This window comes from Leguminivora glycinivorella, chromosome 15 (genome assembly GCF_023078275.1).
Source record: "Leguminivora glycinivorella isolate SPB_JAAS2020 chromosome 15, LegGlyc_1.1, whole genome shotgun sequence".
Classification (NCBI taxonomy): Eukaryota; Metazoa; Arthropoda; class Insecta; order Lepidoptera; family Tortricidae; genus Leguminivora; species Leguminivora glycinivorella.
Window position 1 is genome coordinate 412,341 of NC_062985.1, and position 19,694 is coordinate 432,034.

General features: G+C 39.0%; 1 protein-coding gene across 1 annotated transcript; it reads left to right on the forward strand.

Moving 5' to 3' along the window:
• The first annotated feature begins 1,587 nt into the window (after positions 1 to 1,587).
• LOC125233974 (DDB1- and CUL4-associated factor 12 homolog) lies at positions 1,588 to 18,530 on the forward strand. Its single transcript, XM_048140154.1, has 10 exons — positions 1,588 to 1,968; positions 2,903 to 3,050; positions 4,390 to 4,542; positions 6,433 to 6,554; positions 7,510 to 7,609; positions 9,233 to 9,383; positions 12,057 to 12,214; positions 15,077 to 15,233; positions 15,790 to 15,887; positions 18,108 to 18,530. The coding sequence occupies exons 1-10, from the start codon at positions 1,871 to 1,873 to the stop codon at positions 18,258 to 18,260; spliced, it is 1,338 nt and encodes a 445-aa protein (XP_047996111.1). The 5' UTR covers positions 1,588 to 1,870; the 3' UTR covers positions 18,261 to 18,530.
• The last annotated feature ends 1,164 nt before the right edge of the window (positions 18,531 to 19,694 follow it).

A 19,694-nucleotide genomic window follows, 5' to 3' on the forward strand; every position in this document is an offset into this window, starting at 1 on the left:
TCTCTCTCCGCCGCCTCCTTCTGTGACATGACGTCTTCACAGAAGGAGGCCACCGCATCCCATCTTCTCTCGCTGCTCAGCATCGCCGCTATTACGCTGTGCAGCGAGAGGTCCACCAATCCTGTGGAAGCGACCAGGGCAGCCCTTTCCACGGCCCAGCGATTGCACTCCTCAAGGGTGTGCTGACAACACTGCTGATAACACTGCTGATGCCTACAAATTTATTTATTTTCAAAATGTGTATTGACGTGATATCATGATTTTAAAATGAAGAAATATGTCATTTGTTCTTAAAAAAATAAAAACACGAAAAATATTTGGGAAATATGATTTGTGAACTTCCAGGCTGCAGACAGCGCCATCTAGTTTTAAACCTAAAAGGCCCATACATTTCAGGAGTACGCTTTTTTGTATGCGCTTTGTCCAGTATTAAATCGCTCTTGGTAGAAACACTACTCGAGAGCGCATTATGGAGAAATCATCATCATCATCAAATCATCATTTCAGCCATTAATCATCCACTGCTGAGCATTAGGTCTCCCTTCGTGTACGCCACTTATCCCGGTCCTGGGCTAATCCCATCCAGAAGTGCCCCGCAGTTTTTCGAATGTCGTCCATCCAACGAAATAAAGTATGGAGAAATGGCCGTCCTATTGCGTCTTTATAATCACTGAAGCACTTAGATAATTTAGATTGTATCGAGTAACGAGTTTAAATTTAATTAAGTCCAGACATAGGTCTGCGGTGAGTGTAAATGGCACAAGCAATAAGGGATGTTTAATTTCCTCCCTAGAGGGCGCTAGTGTAGACGAAGCTCGAAGGTCATTCCATAATAAAACATAAAACATTGTAACAACTTTGCAGGTATTATAGCAAGTTACTTCTTAAATTGATTGTTAGAAATATTTTTTATTCTACAGTGACGCTCATCCACAGTGGTGACCAAGCTGTACCTAGCCCTCATTTACCTACAGCCATAACATTTATACATACATACATACATACATACAATCACGCCTGTATCCCATGAAGGGGTAGGCAGAGCACATGGAACCACTCAAGTTTCAGTGCCACTTTTGGCAAATAAGGGGTTGAAAGAAAACGAAACCGTGACATTGCAGTGACAGGTTGCCAGCCTCTCGCCTACGCCACAATTTAACCCAAGCAACCATATAAGTAGTACCTAAATGTTTTGTATGCGAATTTTCGGAGCAAATGCTGCCAATTTCTCACTCTATTGCACCTTTCTGTCATGCTGGTAGAATTTTGCCATAAGACCACCGACATTTTTTTTTAATACATGAACAAGAAACATGAAGTTGAAAATGAACTTACAAGCGCCATCTATTGACTATCACAGGCAACAAACTGACCTTTTGATCACAATCAAATAATCGTGTCTCTAAAGAGTTTTATATTTTACGTTCAGTATTATTCGTGTATTCTTTAATTTCGTAGCATGTTAATAATATAAGTTAAATTATTCGAATAATTATAATTTCATATTATTAATGAGCATTTATGAGCGTGATATTTTATTTGTTACTGGCAACAATTTTCACTCTGCCTCTGACAGACAGCCAGCCAGCTTTCCGTCAGCGTATTTATTGTTGGAAATAATCCGTAACTCTTAAAAATATATTTATTGTATTTCATAATTGAATTCAAAGTAACATTTGGTTACTAAAATGTTGAATAAATTCCTTGCGTCATAGTGGTGACTCGTGAAAGAAATGGTGGGACTCCATTGCTGTGCGGACAATGTCGATTTATGGATCTGTATACAACAGGACAAAACGAAAGTGAATAAATAGTGGCGTGTGGATTTCTGTGTTAATTGTTCCTAGTTACCAAGGTTTTAGTAGTTAAAATGGCACAAACTGTGCGTCGGGCGATTGAAGGGAGATATCCCTCCTGCTATATTCCGAAAAGACTAAAAGAACGCAAAGCAAAAGCTGGAATGTTGAGGTAAATAGATGAAATATCAGCTTGCTGCCATTTAAATGTCCGCATCTTTTCTTTTTTATATTTAAGTTTTTAAATTCACTGTGATCCTATTTAGGCCAAGGAATAGATAATGCAGCCAATTATATCTTAATTTGTTCATGACACTCACGCATTTGTTTCGTGGTGTTTTATCTTACGTTTGACCTAAAAAATGTTGGGTGGATGTCGATTTTTTTGTTACTATTTGTAAAGTCAAACAATGTTCAGGTCATTGCTCTACCTGTTTATTTGTTAACCTAGTAATTTCTAATGAATTAAGATAATTATGTTAAGATGTCCATATACTGGATCACATAAAAAGACCATGCCTCTTAAGTACTTTATTCATTGTTTTGAAGGGCTGTGATAAGCATGTAAAATGAATAGTTTATCTATTCTAAACTAAACACATAAGGTTGCCTCTGAGGTTATATCAAACTTACCTTAATTACATAATAAATAGAAGAAAAATATACTTTATACATATTCCTCAATTGTATGAAATTTGTGTGACCTATTTTATCACACAAAAATATCTATAAACAAAAAAGAAATACACCCCCTGCAGAACTCAAACCTGTGACTATTAGGGTCACTTACTCCACTGAAATTGGAGGGTTAACCCGAGGTTAGCCCACAATGTTATATGGAATTTGACAGTTGAAAGGCCACTAACCTTGAGTTAAGCGCGTGGTGCAAGTGACCCTTAGAATGTCTAGCAAATCCCTTCTGACAGTTCTAACAACTGAACCGTAGAGGATAGTTTAACTTTATTTACTTTTCCTTTTAATTGCTTAAAACTTATGCCTACACTAAATGTAGGGATTAGTTGTCAAAGTTGATCCGACTCAAGGCTAATATAATGCAAGGATGATGTTAAAAATTTGCTGAAAATTGGTATAAACCGTAATTGCAGGGTAAGCCGCCCCGACAAACCGGAGGACTTTGTGTGCTACTCGGACAGCGACAGCGAGGAGGAGACTCCATTCCAGCAGCACCGCATACTCACTACCTCATATAACTTTGTGGACTATGTCCGCTCTAGAGAAATACAGGCTGCAGAGGTGCGTAATTGTAGTCATAATCTTGGAATAAATAATATAAAAAAATATTACACTTGAAATTTTGCCGCTTCATTTTTGTAGTTCTGCTGGGAGTTTGTAGAAAACTCTAGGGCCTACATGAGATATGCTTTTTTATTTATTATTTAATGAGCAGGCAGGCAGTTAAAAAACTGATATAGCCTGTATCCAGTGATCATTATGACAGTAATCTCAGCCCACGGCCTTTTCCATACAGTTGGCCTGACGCAACGCTCACGAGACGCTAGATGTGGGGTGGCCCTAACTACTGCCTCCCTGCTATCAATAAATTTCAAAAAGGAGACTAGTCTAAGTGTGAAAATACCTCCATTTTCTTTCAATATTAACTTATTTTAATGACTCGTCTCATAGCATACCTATTTATTTACAGGTACCAAAAACAATCAAAATATTTACAGAAGTGACATTGTTGCATGCTGCAGTTTATTATCTTAGCTGTATTTTCAGTTTTATCTAATCTTACTGCATGATTCGCAGTAACTCGCTGATGCCCTTGACTTTTAGCCCAATTTTTTTTTAATTCTCGACATTGATAAAATGACAGTAAGAGATAAATTCTAATTAACACAAGTCAAATTATATTCTATCGAAAATGTTTCAACTTGTGCTATCTTAAAGTATTCACACTACTATGTATATAAATTAAAACCGAAATAAATTACACATGAAAGAAAAAGTGACCAAGTCCTCCAGTGCCTGAGGCTGGAATCGAACCAGCGTACTCTGCAATCGCGGCAGATGCCTGTTTCCGCTCAGCCACCCAGGTCACAGCTGCTGAGGTCGAAATTATCTCTCATATGAGTAAGGGGCAAGAACAAGGGGCTAGGGATGATCAGAGGACGCTACGAGTCCTTGTATAGCGTACTCTGCAATCGCGGCAGATGCCTGTTTCCGCTCAGCCACCCAGGTCACAGCTGCTGAGGTCGAAATTATCTCTCATATGAGTAAGGGGCAAGAACAAGGGGCTAGGGATGATCAGAGGACGCTACGAGTCCTTGTATAGATTAGTATATGAGAGATAATTTCGACCTCAGCAGCTGTGACCTGTGTATAATTGTATATTACTAGTTATCAAATCACAATAGTAACATAACGCGTTCTAGGGGGGTAGCACGCTAGCGCGATACAGGCTATCATATCAGGCCGTCCTTTTTACACTATGTGTATGTGCGATAGCCGCGATAGGGATGCACAAAATCACAGATGCGATAAAGTTTCTCCCACTAGTTTGCTACGCCTACTAGGCTGGGGACTTGGAATAGTTAAAAAGCAAAACATTAACAAAAAATACTTATTTCAGCCTCGATCCGTGGATCCCCTCTACGCCACCCGCCATATGCTCACCCGGGACCTCTTCCGGGAGACCCCGCTCAACCTGGGCAACATGAACAAGGTGTTCTGCTCCCAGTGGCTCTCAGACCGACAGGTCGTCTTCGGGACCAAGTGCAACAAGGTAACCACTGAGTTAGAATAGTATTCGCATCGGCTAGAGGCCCCTTACAATGGACCAAGTGCAACAAGGTATGTAACTATATGTTCTCTACCTTACTAATTGTATGTAATACTACTACCAGTACCAAGGTTCGAGGATATAAATGTGTCTTAAATTTATTTTTTGTATTGCTGTTGATGACCCAAATAAATAAAATAAAAAATAAAATGAATAAATAAATATCAAGATATACATCCGATATAATTATATCCAGCTGGGTTCGCCGATATATGTCAATGCGTATAAATATCCGATATATCATTTTTTACGAATATTGCAATACAAAAATAATTAAAAAAATGAACATTGTTAAAAATATAGTTTTTTTTGTGTTTGTTACTGTTTTTCAACTGAATATTATGTTTTTAGTAGATTTTTCCTTATCCTAAAGTTGTATTCATAAATAATGCAACCAAATAATAATATACCTTCCATACAAAATTGATATCCATACTCCCATACTAATATTATAAATGGGAAAGTGTCTGTGTCTGTTTGTTTGTTCGCCTTTCACGGCAAAACGGAGCGACGAATTAACGTGATTTTTTAAGTGGAGATAGTTGAAGGGATGGAGAGTGACATAGGCTACTTTTTGTCTCTTTCTAACGCGAGCGAAGCCGCGGGCAAAAGCTAGTATATCATAAATATCCGATATTTTGATATTTATTATAAATATCGGATATTTTCGAATCCTTCCTTGTCATATCCGACAAAGGCAACTCCATCAACAATTATTGACCAGATACCTAATGGAATGCTCTGATGTGGCTCGCAAACCCAAACTTGGTCTTGCATCTGTCACACGTCGCATAGTGGAGCTGTCAAGGCGAGTTGCGGGTAATAGGCCAGTCCTACTAGTCAAATCAGCTTCTTTTTATGAACTGTCAATATGATTTGCTAATATGGAAATACTATGTAATACTGAGGAGTGACGTCACGGTCAATTCATTTATTTTATGTATTTCTCTTTGACTTACTAAATAGAAATTATGTTTAAACATAACTACTGTCCATATTTTACTTCTAATTATGTGGTGCTTTATTTCGTGCACAGCGTAAATTATTTTATTTTAAGTATAGGAAACTAGCCTATGGTAATAACCGTACTGTTTGGTAGCCATGTTAGATCTTTACTTTCCTTTGTCACCGTAGCAATTTGGGCCTTTCGGGACCTTAAGGCTCTGTTAGTGCAAAGATGTGTTCTGTGTTTTCTAGATTTGATTTTATCGCTGTTACTCTTTTGATCGCTGTTACCACAGTATAATAAAGAGTATTATCATACAGTATGGCCACTCCCGCTCCCCGCTGAAAGTGCCGCCCACCCCCTCTCGGTTACCTCACAGTTACCGCCTGTCAAAAACGCGAACAGTCGACCTGTCATATGTCACTCATACAAGCATAGTACGCGTTCACCTACACGAGCTTAGACTGTGTGCTAGGAACGCGCCTCTTTCATATATTTAATCGCCAGTGGCCGAGGTGTGCTGTTACTCCCTTGTCGAAATATGGCGTAGACGCCAAAATGTCTACTACCTAAATGTGACAATCCTGTCGGAAAACATGTCACGTGAAATGTTAAAAGGATAAAAAAAAGCGTGACATAGGGAGGAGAGGTTCAAACAATCGAAATTTGTGGGATATACCATAAGTTATTGTATTTTTTATTAATGTTTCATTTCAATATCTCGACGACAATAACGTACAAAGCGCAATCTGCGATTTTTTCTTGTAGCAGATATTAGCACCTTGTACGTTGGTGGGTAAGGTGCAATTTTCTGAAAAAAAAAATTGCAGATTGTACCTTATACGTTGTTGTCGTCGATCTATTGAATCAATCCATTGTGTTTGCAGTTGAAAGTGTACGACGTCCGCACGCGGTCTCTGGATGACATCCCTACGTTACGGCCGCGGGCGCCGTGGGCCGGCGCCGAGCATCAAACCGGCATACACGCGCTACAGATCAACCCTTCCAGGTAACTTAGTGTTTTTTCTACTCCCGAACTGTTATTCATCATTTACAGGGTCGTGCATAGATCTTTAAAATCCATACTAATATTATAAATGGGAAAGTGTGTGTGTCTGTTTGTTTGTCCGTCTTTCATGGCAAAACGGAGCAACGAATTGACGTGATTTTTTTAAGTGGAGATACTTGAAGGGACGGAGAGTTACATAGGCTACTTTTTGTCTCTTTCTAACGCGAGCGATGTCGCGGGCAAGGGCTAGTCCTACATAAAAGTCTATTCCCCAGCCAGCCCCCGCCGGCTTTCCGCGCACACACGCAGTAACGAAATAGTATTTTATGCAATAGGCGTTTAAAGGAGGTCAAAAAAGACGAGTGGCGTGGGTAACAATTTGAGGCGAAGCCGAAAATTGTTATTAAAACGCCAAGAGTATTTTTTGACTCAGTTAAACACTGTTGCATACAATACTTTTTCTACGACCATGCACTTAGTTTTTCATTGTTTTCTTGAATAATTTTCGTGAAATTCACACTGTTTCCTGTATTTTGACGCAAAGGTTTGTACTGTCAGCTCAGCTGCCCAAAGCCTTCCCGCGAACGCGCGCAGTATCGTTATAACAATGCGTTGCCATGGTTACAGAGCAAAACAATGCGTTTTCAGTTTTTTCGATACTGCGCGTATGTGCTGAAAGCCGTCGGACGCTGGCTTTGGGAATATACTTTTATGTAGGGTTTTAAAGATCTATGCACGACCCTGTAAATGACCAATAACAGTTCGGGAGTAGAAAAACATTGAAAACGCATTGTTTGGCTCTGTAACCATGGCAACGCATTGTTATAACGATACTGCGGCACCCAGGCGAGCCGGCGGTAGCTGGCTTAGGACAGCTGGCGCGGCCGCTGGCAGTGTAAACCTTTGCGTCAAACTACAGGAAACAAACATCTTTATGTTAAAAATATTGTTTTAGAACGCTGCTGGCGACGGGAGCGCAGAATTCCTGTGAACTGGCCATCTACAGTTTACCCACCTTAGACCCCGTTTGCGTTGGAGAGGCACATAAAGACTGGGTAAGATTGGTACCAATTTTCATTAAAATAAACCCTTTTTGAAAAAAAAATACTTTCTCGTTCTTCTTTTCGGTTATTAAAAAAATAAAAAAAAGGAAAGAATTGTAACTCCACTACTGTATTTGTAGTGACATCTAGCGACAATCATGCGTCAAATAGCGTAAATTATCAGTACTACTACTCGTCACTAGGTGTCAACAGTGTCGCGTCTACCAAAAATGTAATATTAAAACAGTTTACATTACAAGCAGAAGCAATTGAAAACAGAGTACTGATTAATACTATAATAAATATTATAGGACATTCTCACACAGATTGACTGAGGCCCACGGTAAGCTCAAGAAGGCTTGTGGTGTGGGTACTCAGACAACGATATATATAATATATAAATACTTATATACATAGAAAACATCCATGACTCAAATAAATGCCCTTACCAGGATTCGAACCCGGGACCGCGGCGTAGCAGACAGGGTCACTACCGACTGCGCCAGACTGGTCTAATACTATTGTAATATTGGCTAAAAATTGTTGAGCATTAGACTTTTGGTTCGTCGCGACATCTATTGACAAGTAGCGGTACTGATAATTTAAGCTTGACACGTGGATGACGCTAGATGTCACTACAAATAACTTGCATTTACTGATGCATTCCTCTATTAAAAATCGAAACAAGATGTCATATATTAAAGAAAAAATGACGTACACCACCAGTGGCAAAGGCCGGATTCGAACCGGCGTCTTTAGCAATCCGGGCGAACGCCATGAAGGCCATGAAGCCCTAGGCTACCCCGTCACAGCGGAAGCTGTCGAAATTTTTCTTCTATATGCCATCTTTGTATGACTATTCGTCTTTGACCAACTCTAAAGGCAAGCGGTCGGTGCTCGCACCTCCTATACGAAACCTTTACAGGTTTACGTTATAGCTAGAGAGACCGGTGCCGCCATCTATACGCAACTGTGGCTATTATTCCTCTATGTTAAGGGCCCATTTAGACGGTACGAGAACTCGCATACGAGTTTTATTACATTGCGGTATTTGATGGCTTTGCAAAATTGTATTGTAGCCTCAACAGCCCACAATGTAACTAAAATCGCATGCGTATTCGCACGCCGTCTAAATCAGGTCTAAGAGTTTTGTATTATGAATATCATGTTTTTATATTAAAGGAAAAAATGGAAAAATTTACGCTTCCGGCGGGACTTGAACCCGCACCATTTTTGCAATCCGTGCAATGCTCTTACCAATTGAGCTACGGAAGCCACGCCGGACTTCGCAAATCTTTCCATGCCTTTCCTTTTGTACACACGTCTTGGGGTGACGTCTAGCGCCATCTACCGACAGACTATTACATCTTGTAACGGCACTGGAGTCTCAAGTTATATTGAGAATTCACCAGTAACAATGTGCTAACCCATACTAAATTAATTTTTATTAAGCAGAAACGTCTGCTAACGATTCTAAACATTCAAGTCCCGCCGGAAGCGTAAATTTTTCCATTTTTTCCTTTAATATAAAAATGTTTAGAATCGTTAGCAGACGTTTCTGCTTAATAAAAATTAATTTATGAATATCATGATTGTTCACTGTAAGGTTAAGTATGTTTGTACCCTGTTTGTTAGATCCTGGACATGTGCTGGCTGGACGACGAGTTCCTGGTGACCGGCTCTCGCGACTCCAAGCTCGCGCTGTGGCGCGCGCCGCCCGCGCCGGAGGAGGCCGCTCCGCACCACGACTACATCTCGCCCGTGGTCACTAGAGAATGTCGCTCCGGTAAGTAATGGGACTCCTATATGTGCTGACTAGATCATGAGTTCCTAGTATCTGGCTCCTGTGACTCTAAACTAAGTAAGACTGACTACTAATTCATATTTACAATAACCTAACCACAACATTTTAATTTTGAAAAAAAAAAGCCCCCTTCGTTGTGGATCGATTTCCATTAAACTTAGCTAAGAACATTCCCGACTAATTATGATCTCAAACAAAAAAAAACTAAATCTAAATCGGTTCATCCTTTCGGGAGCTGCGATGCCCCAGGGAGACATACAGAGACAGATAGACACGTCAAACTTATACACGTTAACTCTACGTCGATTTTGCGGCGGGGTTTATACAAGAAACCTAATCTTGTGAAAAATTAAAATGTTTTCAATACATAGAAAATAAATTAATCGAATATTAATATAATAAATATCAGCTGCTCATTTCCCCACGAAACCAAGCCATAAGTGTCCCCACTTTTAAATTCAGCAAAGTAACTAAAATCATTATGGCTTACCATTTAGCAACGGAGCATTTTTTTTTTTTTTATACTACGTCGGTGGCAAACAAGTATACGGTCCGCCTGTACGGCATTTGGTATACGTTAGTTGAATTATTACTTATGGTATCGTATCGTGGGGCAAAGATACCACATTCATACCACAAAAAAACTAGTGAGCATACTAGTACAATTCAAGTATGTTGTCAGTTTTAAAGAATATTGGAGATGAATGTTGATGGATGGAGAGAGGGGGGTAAACCCAAACAACGATGGATGGATTGTGTGAAAGAGGATATGAGATAGAAAGATGTGTGTTGAGATGACGAGAGATAGAGGAGAATGGAAGAGGAAGACATGTTGTACCGACCCCACATAACGTGGGATGAGGATAAGGAGGAAGAAGAAGACACTAGTACAATTTAAGTGTTCAATTAAGGTTTCTTTCAAATAAATTGTCCTATAATATTGTCTTCGGTTACCGCGATAGTTACTCATGAAATAAAACTATGGAAACGGATTATCGCGTATAATGAATTTACAATTCATCCCGACGTTTCGAACACTTAGTGCCGGTTGGATCAAACCGTCTGTCATCGTTAAAGCATTCGTTAAGTTTTATTGTATGGGAACGATGATGTGTCTGTCAAATTGATGCAACTGGCCCTTAGCATTCGTGGTCAACGGGTGAGTCATAAATTATCCTATATGTATAGGCCACTTGACCCTTTTTTAAGTTTATTTTATATTATTTATTACTGTCCAATTAACCGAAAAAAAAAACTACCATATTTTATTACGACTTGAAAACCGCAAATAAACATTTTTTACTTTAACTTAATTAGGCAAAATCACCATTAGCCATGTTAATCTATAAACTGTCTGCGCATGACGTAAATCAAATTGAGCACAAAATTTTCTGACATTTAAGTTATGAGGCATAAAGTTCATCATGTCAGTGATTGACTCGACATGAACTTAAGTTAGGTTCTGTGACGTCACTACACGTGTGACAGCGTTTTCGGTGGCCAAAAGTAAAACAAACAATTACACACATTTTTAATCGAAAATACGTATCCACTAGAGATGGGCCGAATATTCGGTAAATATTCGGTATTCGGCATATTCGGCAAGTTTTTCAATGTTCGTATTCGGCCGAATAATTCGATTGCTTTGCCGAATATTTACCGAATAAACAAAGCAAAAAAATAATGAAGATCTTACGTATTCCTTTGGATAATAAGCTCCTAGATTTTAGTAGCTTTCTAAGGAACTACTAGAAAGAGATAATTGCCTATGCGTCAAAATACAAATACAAAGTTGTAAAAACCGTAGTTTAAGAGGATACGGTAGCGAAAATGCTAAAATGGAAAGGAGCCCCCCTTTCAACTTGTGAATTTTAGTTAAATATACAAGTGTTATTAACTAGATTTATCGAAAAAAAATTGTCCATTAAGAACAACTCAGTCAAAAGATATTTCAAAAAAATCTTTAAAATCGAGGTGCCGCTCTCGACTCTTTCCTCCTTCAAAACTTAATCAATCGGAACGAAATTTGAGAATCTGAATAACAATGAAATAATCTATGTCGGACCGTTTAGCTTTTTTGGTTAATTGTTACCAATCTTGAATATCACACCTTTTTTTGCGCCACAATGAAAAAGGCCGTTTTCGGAAATTTTTGATTGGCTCTAGAATCTGTAAAAAGCAGAATATCAAAAAAATCAAAACGGTCCGACACAGATAAAAATAATAACAATCTGTGTTGAAAAAATCATTGCTCTATCTTCAAAAACCAGGGAGGAAATAGTCGAGAGCGTTTGTATGGAGAATTGACCCCTACCGTATCGTCTTAAGAGTTGAGAAGAGTTTAAAGTTGTTTTAACTAAGTTTTAGTTAAATTCACTAAATCGTAATAACATAATATGTAGTTCTAGTAACATATGTAACCATTATCAATCATTTAATAGTTTTTTCTTAACATCCGCTTTCTAAATATGGCGTAATATTCGTATACCGAATATTCGTATTCGACAAAGTCCATATTCGGCCCATCTCTAGTATCCACCATAAACTTTTAATACCCAAAATCTATAAAAATTGGTTTCTTATGTAATACTACAGGAAACAATCATTTTTTGTGCCAAATTCGATAAGAGTCTAGTAGCCTATTGTCTTCCTCAGGTCAAAAAGTCCGCGCGCTCACGTTCAACCCTCGCTGGCGCGAGATCGCCGCGTTAACCCTCAACGGCTACATCCACGTGTTCAACGCGGAGACTTTCAAGCAGACGCTCTCCAGGAAACTGCCGTCGTGTCAGGACCTAGTATGCCTAGCCACTCAGGTACGTACACAAATACTTCTGAGCCGCTATCAGGCCTGCGTCACTCGCTCGCGGTCGCGCGTCAAGCACCTATTGGCGCTAATATTAATATTTGACATTTTAACACATATCAAGCTAATAATATGGGCCAAATTGTCAAAACTGAAGTTCAAAAGTTTTAAGCTTGTGTCGAGAGATGGCTGTCTGTGATTACACATTTTACTTTGATCGAGTATGATAGAGAATCATACTCGATCATCTTTAGTATTAGTTAAATAAAGCGTAGGTATTTGTCGATTTGTGAAGGATCTGTTACGTTAGCAACTTATTAATAATCTGTGCCGCTACCAACATTCATTGTATAAGTATATGGAAATAGTTTCCAGCGCGCGAGATGGCTAACCCCCTTATTCATAAACGGTCACTAAAGTTATCAAACCGATAAAAATCGTTTGTCCCTTTCCGACGTTGGTGCGATAGAAAGGGACAAACGATTTTTATCGACTTTTTAACTTTAGTGCACATTTATGAATAAGGGGGTAAATAGTAACTAGAACTTTTGTGTTACCACAATAATAACCTAACCACAAAATTAAAATTTTGAAAAAAACCCCGACCGCGACAGTCGATCGGCCGATTTTCATGAAACATGGCTAAGAACACTCCCGACTAACTCGGCTTTCAGACAAAAAACTAAATCTAAATCGGTTCATCCGTTCGGGAGCTACGATGCCACAAACATACACACACACAGACAGACACGTCAAACTTATAACACCCCGTCGTTTTTGCATTGGGGGTTAAAAAATAAAAAAAAAACCAATACTTACCACTCTGGTTCGTACAAAAGTACTACTTAGCCCAAACATTAGTTATTTGACGTTTTAGAATACGTTCCTGGAAAGGTAACGGAAAATTACTTTCATTGAATGGAAAAGGTGAACGGTGTCTACAAATGGTTACCTACTAGGCCCAAAATCTCCAGAACCGTGACTCCTAAGACCAAGGTCCCAAGGACGAAAAAGAAGGAAATGATACCACAACACAGAGAACCTCCTATTGGCTTCGTGCGAAGTGCATGGAGGGGGTAAGCAAAGCGATCGCAGTGCTTGCGGTGGTCAAAATCGACACTGATTGTGGTTGTCATCTATCAAAACTCATACAATATAATACAATGTGTAATGTTTGATATGGGGCATCAATGTTGTTTCGTTGTTAATTGTACAAATAATGGCATAAATAGTCGTTGCACGTTCTATGCGTTTCTTAGAGCACACTGGAAATAGGATCAAAGAACTAAATGGATAGCTACGGTGAAGAGAAAACGTAAGTGACATGTCAAAACAAAACATTATAATAAATTATATTTAAGCTTTGTTTACCTAATATTGTTCAATACGCTGTTAGTATTTTTCCTACCGTAAAAGATTATGCTTAAAGATTCAGGCCTAGCCTGGGAATAGGCCCGTGTCGGATATTTCTGTGGCCGCGGACATGACTAGGTACTTACGTTTAGATTTGTTTTATATGGCATTAACGGGACGGAGGTTTAGCGAATACCATATCACTAGCTCGAAGAACTTGTACCATTACTCCTATGTTCTTCAAGATTCCTTATATGCCCTGCCAACACCAATTTATTGACTCTTTCTGTAGTCTGGGGTTGGAAGTTTATACCGTGAGTAATGCTTTGGAAACTGATTTTTGGTATTATATCCATGTCTTTATAATCTATCTACCTAAATTACACTTGAAATAGTAGCTCTTGTTATTCGATTTATTTAAAATTAACGAAAAACCGTTAAAATATAATGTTTGTTTACATGTCATTTTTTGACATTTTCCACTTCAGGTTCACATGGTAGTGGGCGTAATTGTCGTGCACGTAGCCAATAGAGTGGCAGTCTTGTATATTTGGTTCGCGGTACGAGTCACCAGTGTTTGGGGTGCGAGGAGCGGGCGGGGAATGTGTTAAGCGCGCTGTGATTGGCCGTTTCAAGGACGGCGGGCAGTCGCGCCAGATGAAAAGGGACAGAAGTATGACTCTACTGACGCGTAAGTGGCCAATGTAAGTTGACCTATGCCGGCTCTGAATAAATTATAAATATGACTTATTTGTGGAATGTAATGCCGTCTGTTTTTAAATTTGAGCTTCTTGTTACCTTTCCACACCATTTCACACTACAGGTGGACATCTTTAAGGCATCAAAATACCCTTTTCCAATTTTTTTGTGCGAAAAACACGCTGCTTTCGGGTCTGTTACTTGGTCGATACTGATCGGGCACGGCGAGCGAACCGCGCTTATATCAGTGCAAATACTAGGAAGGCTGGCGACCGCGAGTCGTCTTGTAATAGATGTCTATAGGGGTTGGTCTGTGTACCACAAACCCCCCAAAAATGTTGTCGGTTCATATATAACTCTAACTCTGTATTAGTTATTTGTTATACAAGGGGGCAAAGATGTATTTTAACGCCGAGTGTGGAATTGAAAAACGAGCAAGTGAAAGAATACTATAGTTGAACCACGAGCGAAGCGAGTGGTTCGAGAATAGAATCCTGAAGTTGCGAGGTTTTTAACACACGAGAAGTAAAATACATTTGCACCCGAGTTTAACACAAAACTTTTCCCCTCACTATAGCGAGGAAACTACAGCGCAAAAAATGCGTTTATCACTGCTTCCAGTAGTTCCACAGGTGGTAAATCATCTTTATTACTAGATTCACCTACTTTTATCAATTGTAAAGCAGTTAATTTGACTTTATTCAAGGTCAAATTACTTTCCCCACTAGTGGATAAAATGCGTTTTTACCCGCTGGTATTAAAGAACAAAACACGTGTTTCCGAGCTAGTGAGGGGAAAAATATATTTGTTATTTTTATAGGAAAGCGGCATCTACGCGATAGGCTGCAAATCCTACACGCTCCTTCTAGACTGCCGCACGCTCCAGTCAGTCAGAAAGATCACTTCGCGGTACAACGGCTGTGGGATCCGGTCAGCCAGCTTTAGGGGCAATATGCTCACAATTGGCACTGGACTAGGTAAGATCTATAAATAACACTTACAAACTAGAAATTGAAGTAGATATCATACACGAAAGAAAAAACGGCAAGGCCCACTGGTGGCCGAGCCGGGAATCGAACCCGGGTCTTCAGCTTACGCGGCTAACGTCCTTACCACTAGACCACACGCCCGCCCTAAAGTGGTGGTAAAGACGTTAGCCGCGTATGCTGAAGACCCGGGTTCGATTCCCGGCTCGGCCACCAGTGGTTTTTTTCTTTCGTGTATGATATCTATTTCAATTTATAATTTATATATGGAAGTGTGACTACTTGAAATATGCCATGCACGAAATAAAGCATCAGATAATTATAAGAAAAACAGCAACGGAAGTGATTTTTTTAACTCCAATTTATATTTATAAATCAGATAGAAATATTTAAAGTAAATCAGTTGACCGTGACGTCACTCAATTCGATTTCATATTAATTCCATATTAGCAAGTCGTTCAAAATAGTTTTGACAGTTCTTAAAAAGAAGCTGATTTGACTAGGAGGCAAAATAGACTAGTCGTTACAAAATCACATTTATTTGCAGGTTTGCTAATGTTTTACGACATGCGAGCCGCGAAGTATCTGGAGAGCCACATACACTCCTCCAAAACAGTCACGCTCAGGGCTTCCAGGGGATACGTGGTAAGTCATTTTATTTAACGAAATGAAATGAAATGAAATATTTTTTATTTTGCTTGAAATATGGTACAAAAGTAACTACTAGCTTTTTCCCGCGGCTTTGCTCGCGTTAGAAAGAGACAAAATGTAGCCTATGTGTCACTCTTCATACCTTCAAATATCTCCACTTAAAAAATCACGTCAATTCGTCGCTTCGTTTTGCAGTGAAAGACGGACAAACAAACAGACACACACACTTTCCCATTTATAATACAGAGTGTAACAAAAATGGTGGTGATCCGTTTAAGGGCGTACTCAGTATCGTATTCTTATCAGAAAAAAGTAAAAGAAATTTTTTTTTTTTCGCTAAAAAAATTTTCACTTTTGTATGAGCCGGGCCGCGCGAATCGGTCGAATCTCCATACAAAGATTAAAAAATTTTTTGCGAAAAAAATTTTTTATCCTACTTTTTCCTGATGAGAATACGATACTGAATACGCCCTTAAACGGATCACCACCATTTTTGTTACACCCTGTATTAGTACGGATTATCACACCTCAGACACTGGCGATCAAATATATGAAAGAGGCGCGTTCCTAGCACACAGTCTAAGCTAGTATAGGTGAACGCGTACCATGCTTGTATGAGTGAAATATAACAGGTCGACTGTTCGCGTTTTTGACAGGTGATAACTGTGAGGTAACCGAGAGGGGGTGGGCGGCACTTTCAGAGGGGAGCGGGAGTGGCGATACTGTACGATATTACTCTTTATTACACTGTGCTATTATTATGTTATCTATTATTCCTGGAAAACAAGTATACAGTATGCCGGAAATTGTAGAAAAAAAGTTTGACCACGAAAAGCCGGGCAGGGTATACAATTTGTTGCAACTTGATTCAAAAAGCAAGGCCTGACGACGCTTCGACGCACGACGTGAGACTTCTATACGTTTCAGAGCGCGACCAAATGCCGAGCTGCGGGTAAGTATAAGTAGTTTAAAATATGACTGAATGAAGTCAAATTATTGTTCGTCTAGACTCGACTCTATGGAGTCTTCTATTTTAAGATTTGACTTGGTTTTTCAGACTTGTATAACTTAGAAGACTCGGAAATCATTTCGTACAGATTTTCAGACTTTTGCAAATTAAGATTCAAAAGATGTTGGTTCCTACAGTCACCGGCAATAACATTGCACAAAAAGAAATCCGCAAATATATTTGACACAACCTTATTTCTAGAGCCATAATAGAGTATCAGATATTTATGTAGCTTTTACTTGTGACTGTACCATAGAACCTGATTTTGGTCTAAGAAAATCGATGGCAGGTGAATCTCCAAAAAAAAACTTTGAAATGTTTACCGATGTCAAGTCAGCCAAAAAAGTGGTTTACCTCTTTTCGACCTTATGTGTTTGGAATAGAGTCGAAAAGTGGTAAAGCATTTTCTTGGCTGACTACATCGTCTAGGCCAGCACTTGTAGCAGCGAAGTTAAAATATGTGAACCATTTATTAGGGTTCCGTAGTCAACTAGGAACCCTTATAGTTTCGCCATGTCTGTCTGTCCGTCCGTCCGCGGATAATCTCAGTATCCGTTAGCACTAGAAAGCTGAAATTTGGTACCAATATTTTTTTATTAATATTTTGGTACCAATATTTATTTATTTGGTATCAATCACGCCGACGAAGTACAAAAATAAAAAGTGAAAAAAAATGTTTTATTAGGGTACCCCCCCTACACGTAAAGTGGGGAGTGATTTTTTTTTTCATTTCAACCCTAACGTGTGATATATTGTTGGATAGGTATTTAAAAATGAATAGGGGTTTACTAAAACCATTTTTTGATAATGCTCATATTTTCGGAAATAATCGCTCCTAAAGTAAAAAAATGTGTCCCCCCCCCTCTCTAACTTTGAACCATAACTTAAAAAAATATGAAAAAAAATCACAAAAGTACACCTTTATAAAGACTTTCTAGGAAAATTATTTTCTAACTTGATAGGTTGAACAGTTTTTGAAAAAAATACGGGAAACTACCGAACCAAAGTGCGTTTTCACATTATCCGATCCGATATCGGATGTCGGACCGATATCCCATACCTACATTACAGGCGCCATCTTGGATTTTTTCTACTGAAATCCTTCCGACATCCGATATCGGATCGGATAATGTGAAAACGGCGTAAGCGTGGCCCGACACGCTCTTGTCCGGTTTTTTATTAGTGTAATTAATATTTGTTTCCAGTTCCCAGACGAAGAAGCCGACGGCTTCAACCAAGTGAAATACGTCCCCGCCATCTACACGCACTGCTACGACTCGTCCGGCACGCGCATCTTCACCGCCGGCGGCCCGCTGCCCGCGCCGCTCATCGGCAACTACGCCGGCATCTGGCAGTGAGCCGACTTTACATACATTACAACGGGGACAAGACAAGTGGTGGTTTAGCACAACTTGCGCGCGAGTCCATACATCAAGCGCGACTTCAAGTATGGACTCGCGGGCGAGAGTGCAAGTTGTGATCTAGCACAATTGCGTGGTATCTATACATGTTTGATATACACCCTGTTTTCATTGAATTCCGTTAACTTTAAGACAAAGAGGATCAAGTATTAAAGAGAGTTGCTGTCAAAGTAAAATGTATAATCACAGTGCATAGACTGCCATCTCTCGACACAGGCTTGAAACTTTTGAACCTCAGTTTTGACAATTTGGCCCATATTCTTAGCTTGATATGTTTTAAAATGTCAAATATTAATATTAGCACCATCTAGCCGAGCGTACCCCAAAGGTGTATCGCCATCTAGCTCACCGTACCTTTTTCTGTATGGTTTTGGGGTACGTTTTTTTCTTAGACTTTATCTGTCATACGAAGTTATATAGGTCTTTGCTTTAAGAGAAGGTTCTTTAGATCAAATACAATTAATTTCTCTAAGAAACTAGCATCTTACGGTTATCGAGTTACTAAAAAAAATAAAGATAATTACTGACTTGTTTTGACAAAATTATGAAATTTTTTTTTTGCGAATTTAACTAAAAGTGATATACAAGCTGGTTTCTGATAATGAACCTAGCTACGTGTCGAATTTAACGGAAAACAAAAAAACATGGTGTATTGTGGCGACCGTGACAGAACACGAACCTTCAGTCTTCGGCGTAATCTAGCGCGCTGCCACTTATCACATCACTGAGACAAGATACAAAAATAGTTATTTGTTTTACAAGGGCGCAAAGTTTGTTTAACCTACGTGCCTTGAAACCCTCGCAACGCTCAAGATTCCGAATATTAGAGTCTTGAGCGTTGCGAGGGTTTCAAGGCACGTAGGTTAAACAGACTGCCACCGAGTGAAGTGAAACAAGAAGTTTTTCACCACACCAACTCGAACTAAATACTGACTATAAAACATGTAACTAAATCAAGCCCAGCAATCTATTCAATATCGTCACTACTTTTAAAAAATCTCGTATCTCACGCTGCTCCTCAAAGTTAAAACGCAGTAAGTCTATATGCATTCCATAGATACTTACTACTATTTTCTTTTCATTGACAGACGAAGATACAAGTTTTTTTTAAAGTAGTGACGATATTTATGATTCAAAATAATTACTTGTAGGTAAATTCTCATCAGGCATCAAGTTAAAATTTGTATGAAATTACTTTGCACTCTTGTGGATAAAAGGCAATTTGGCTATCCGTTTTCGAATAACAAAATTGATCTTTATCAGTTGATGTGGTGAAAATGTGTTTATGACCTTGATGTTGAAGAAAATAGTTTTTTTTTGCGTAATACTACTAATTGCGTAATAATATACTACTCTTGCGTATTAATATAC

Bases quoted from the DNA above. Each gene is read 5' to 3' on its own strand.
- LOC125233974 (XM_048140154.1), top strand. From the start codon at position 1,871: ATGGCACAAACTGTGCGTCGGGCGATTGAAGGGAGATATCCCTCCTGC. The intron at 1,969-2,902 runs GTAAATAGATGA...CCGTAATTGCAG, and splicing joins GCAAAAGCTGGAATGTTGAG to GGTAAGCCGCCCCGACAAAC. The intron at 4,543-6,432 runs GTAACCACTGAG...TTGTGTTTGCAG, and splicing joins TCGGGACCAAGTGCAACAAG to TTGAAAGTGTACGACGTCCG.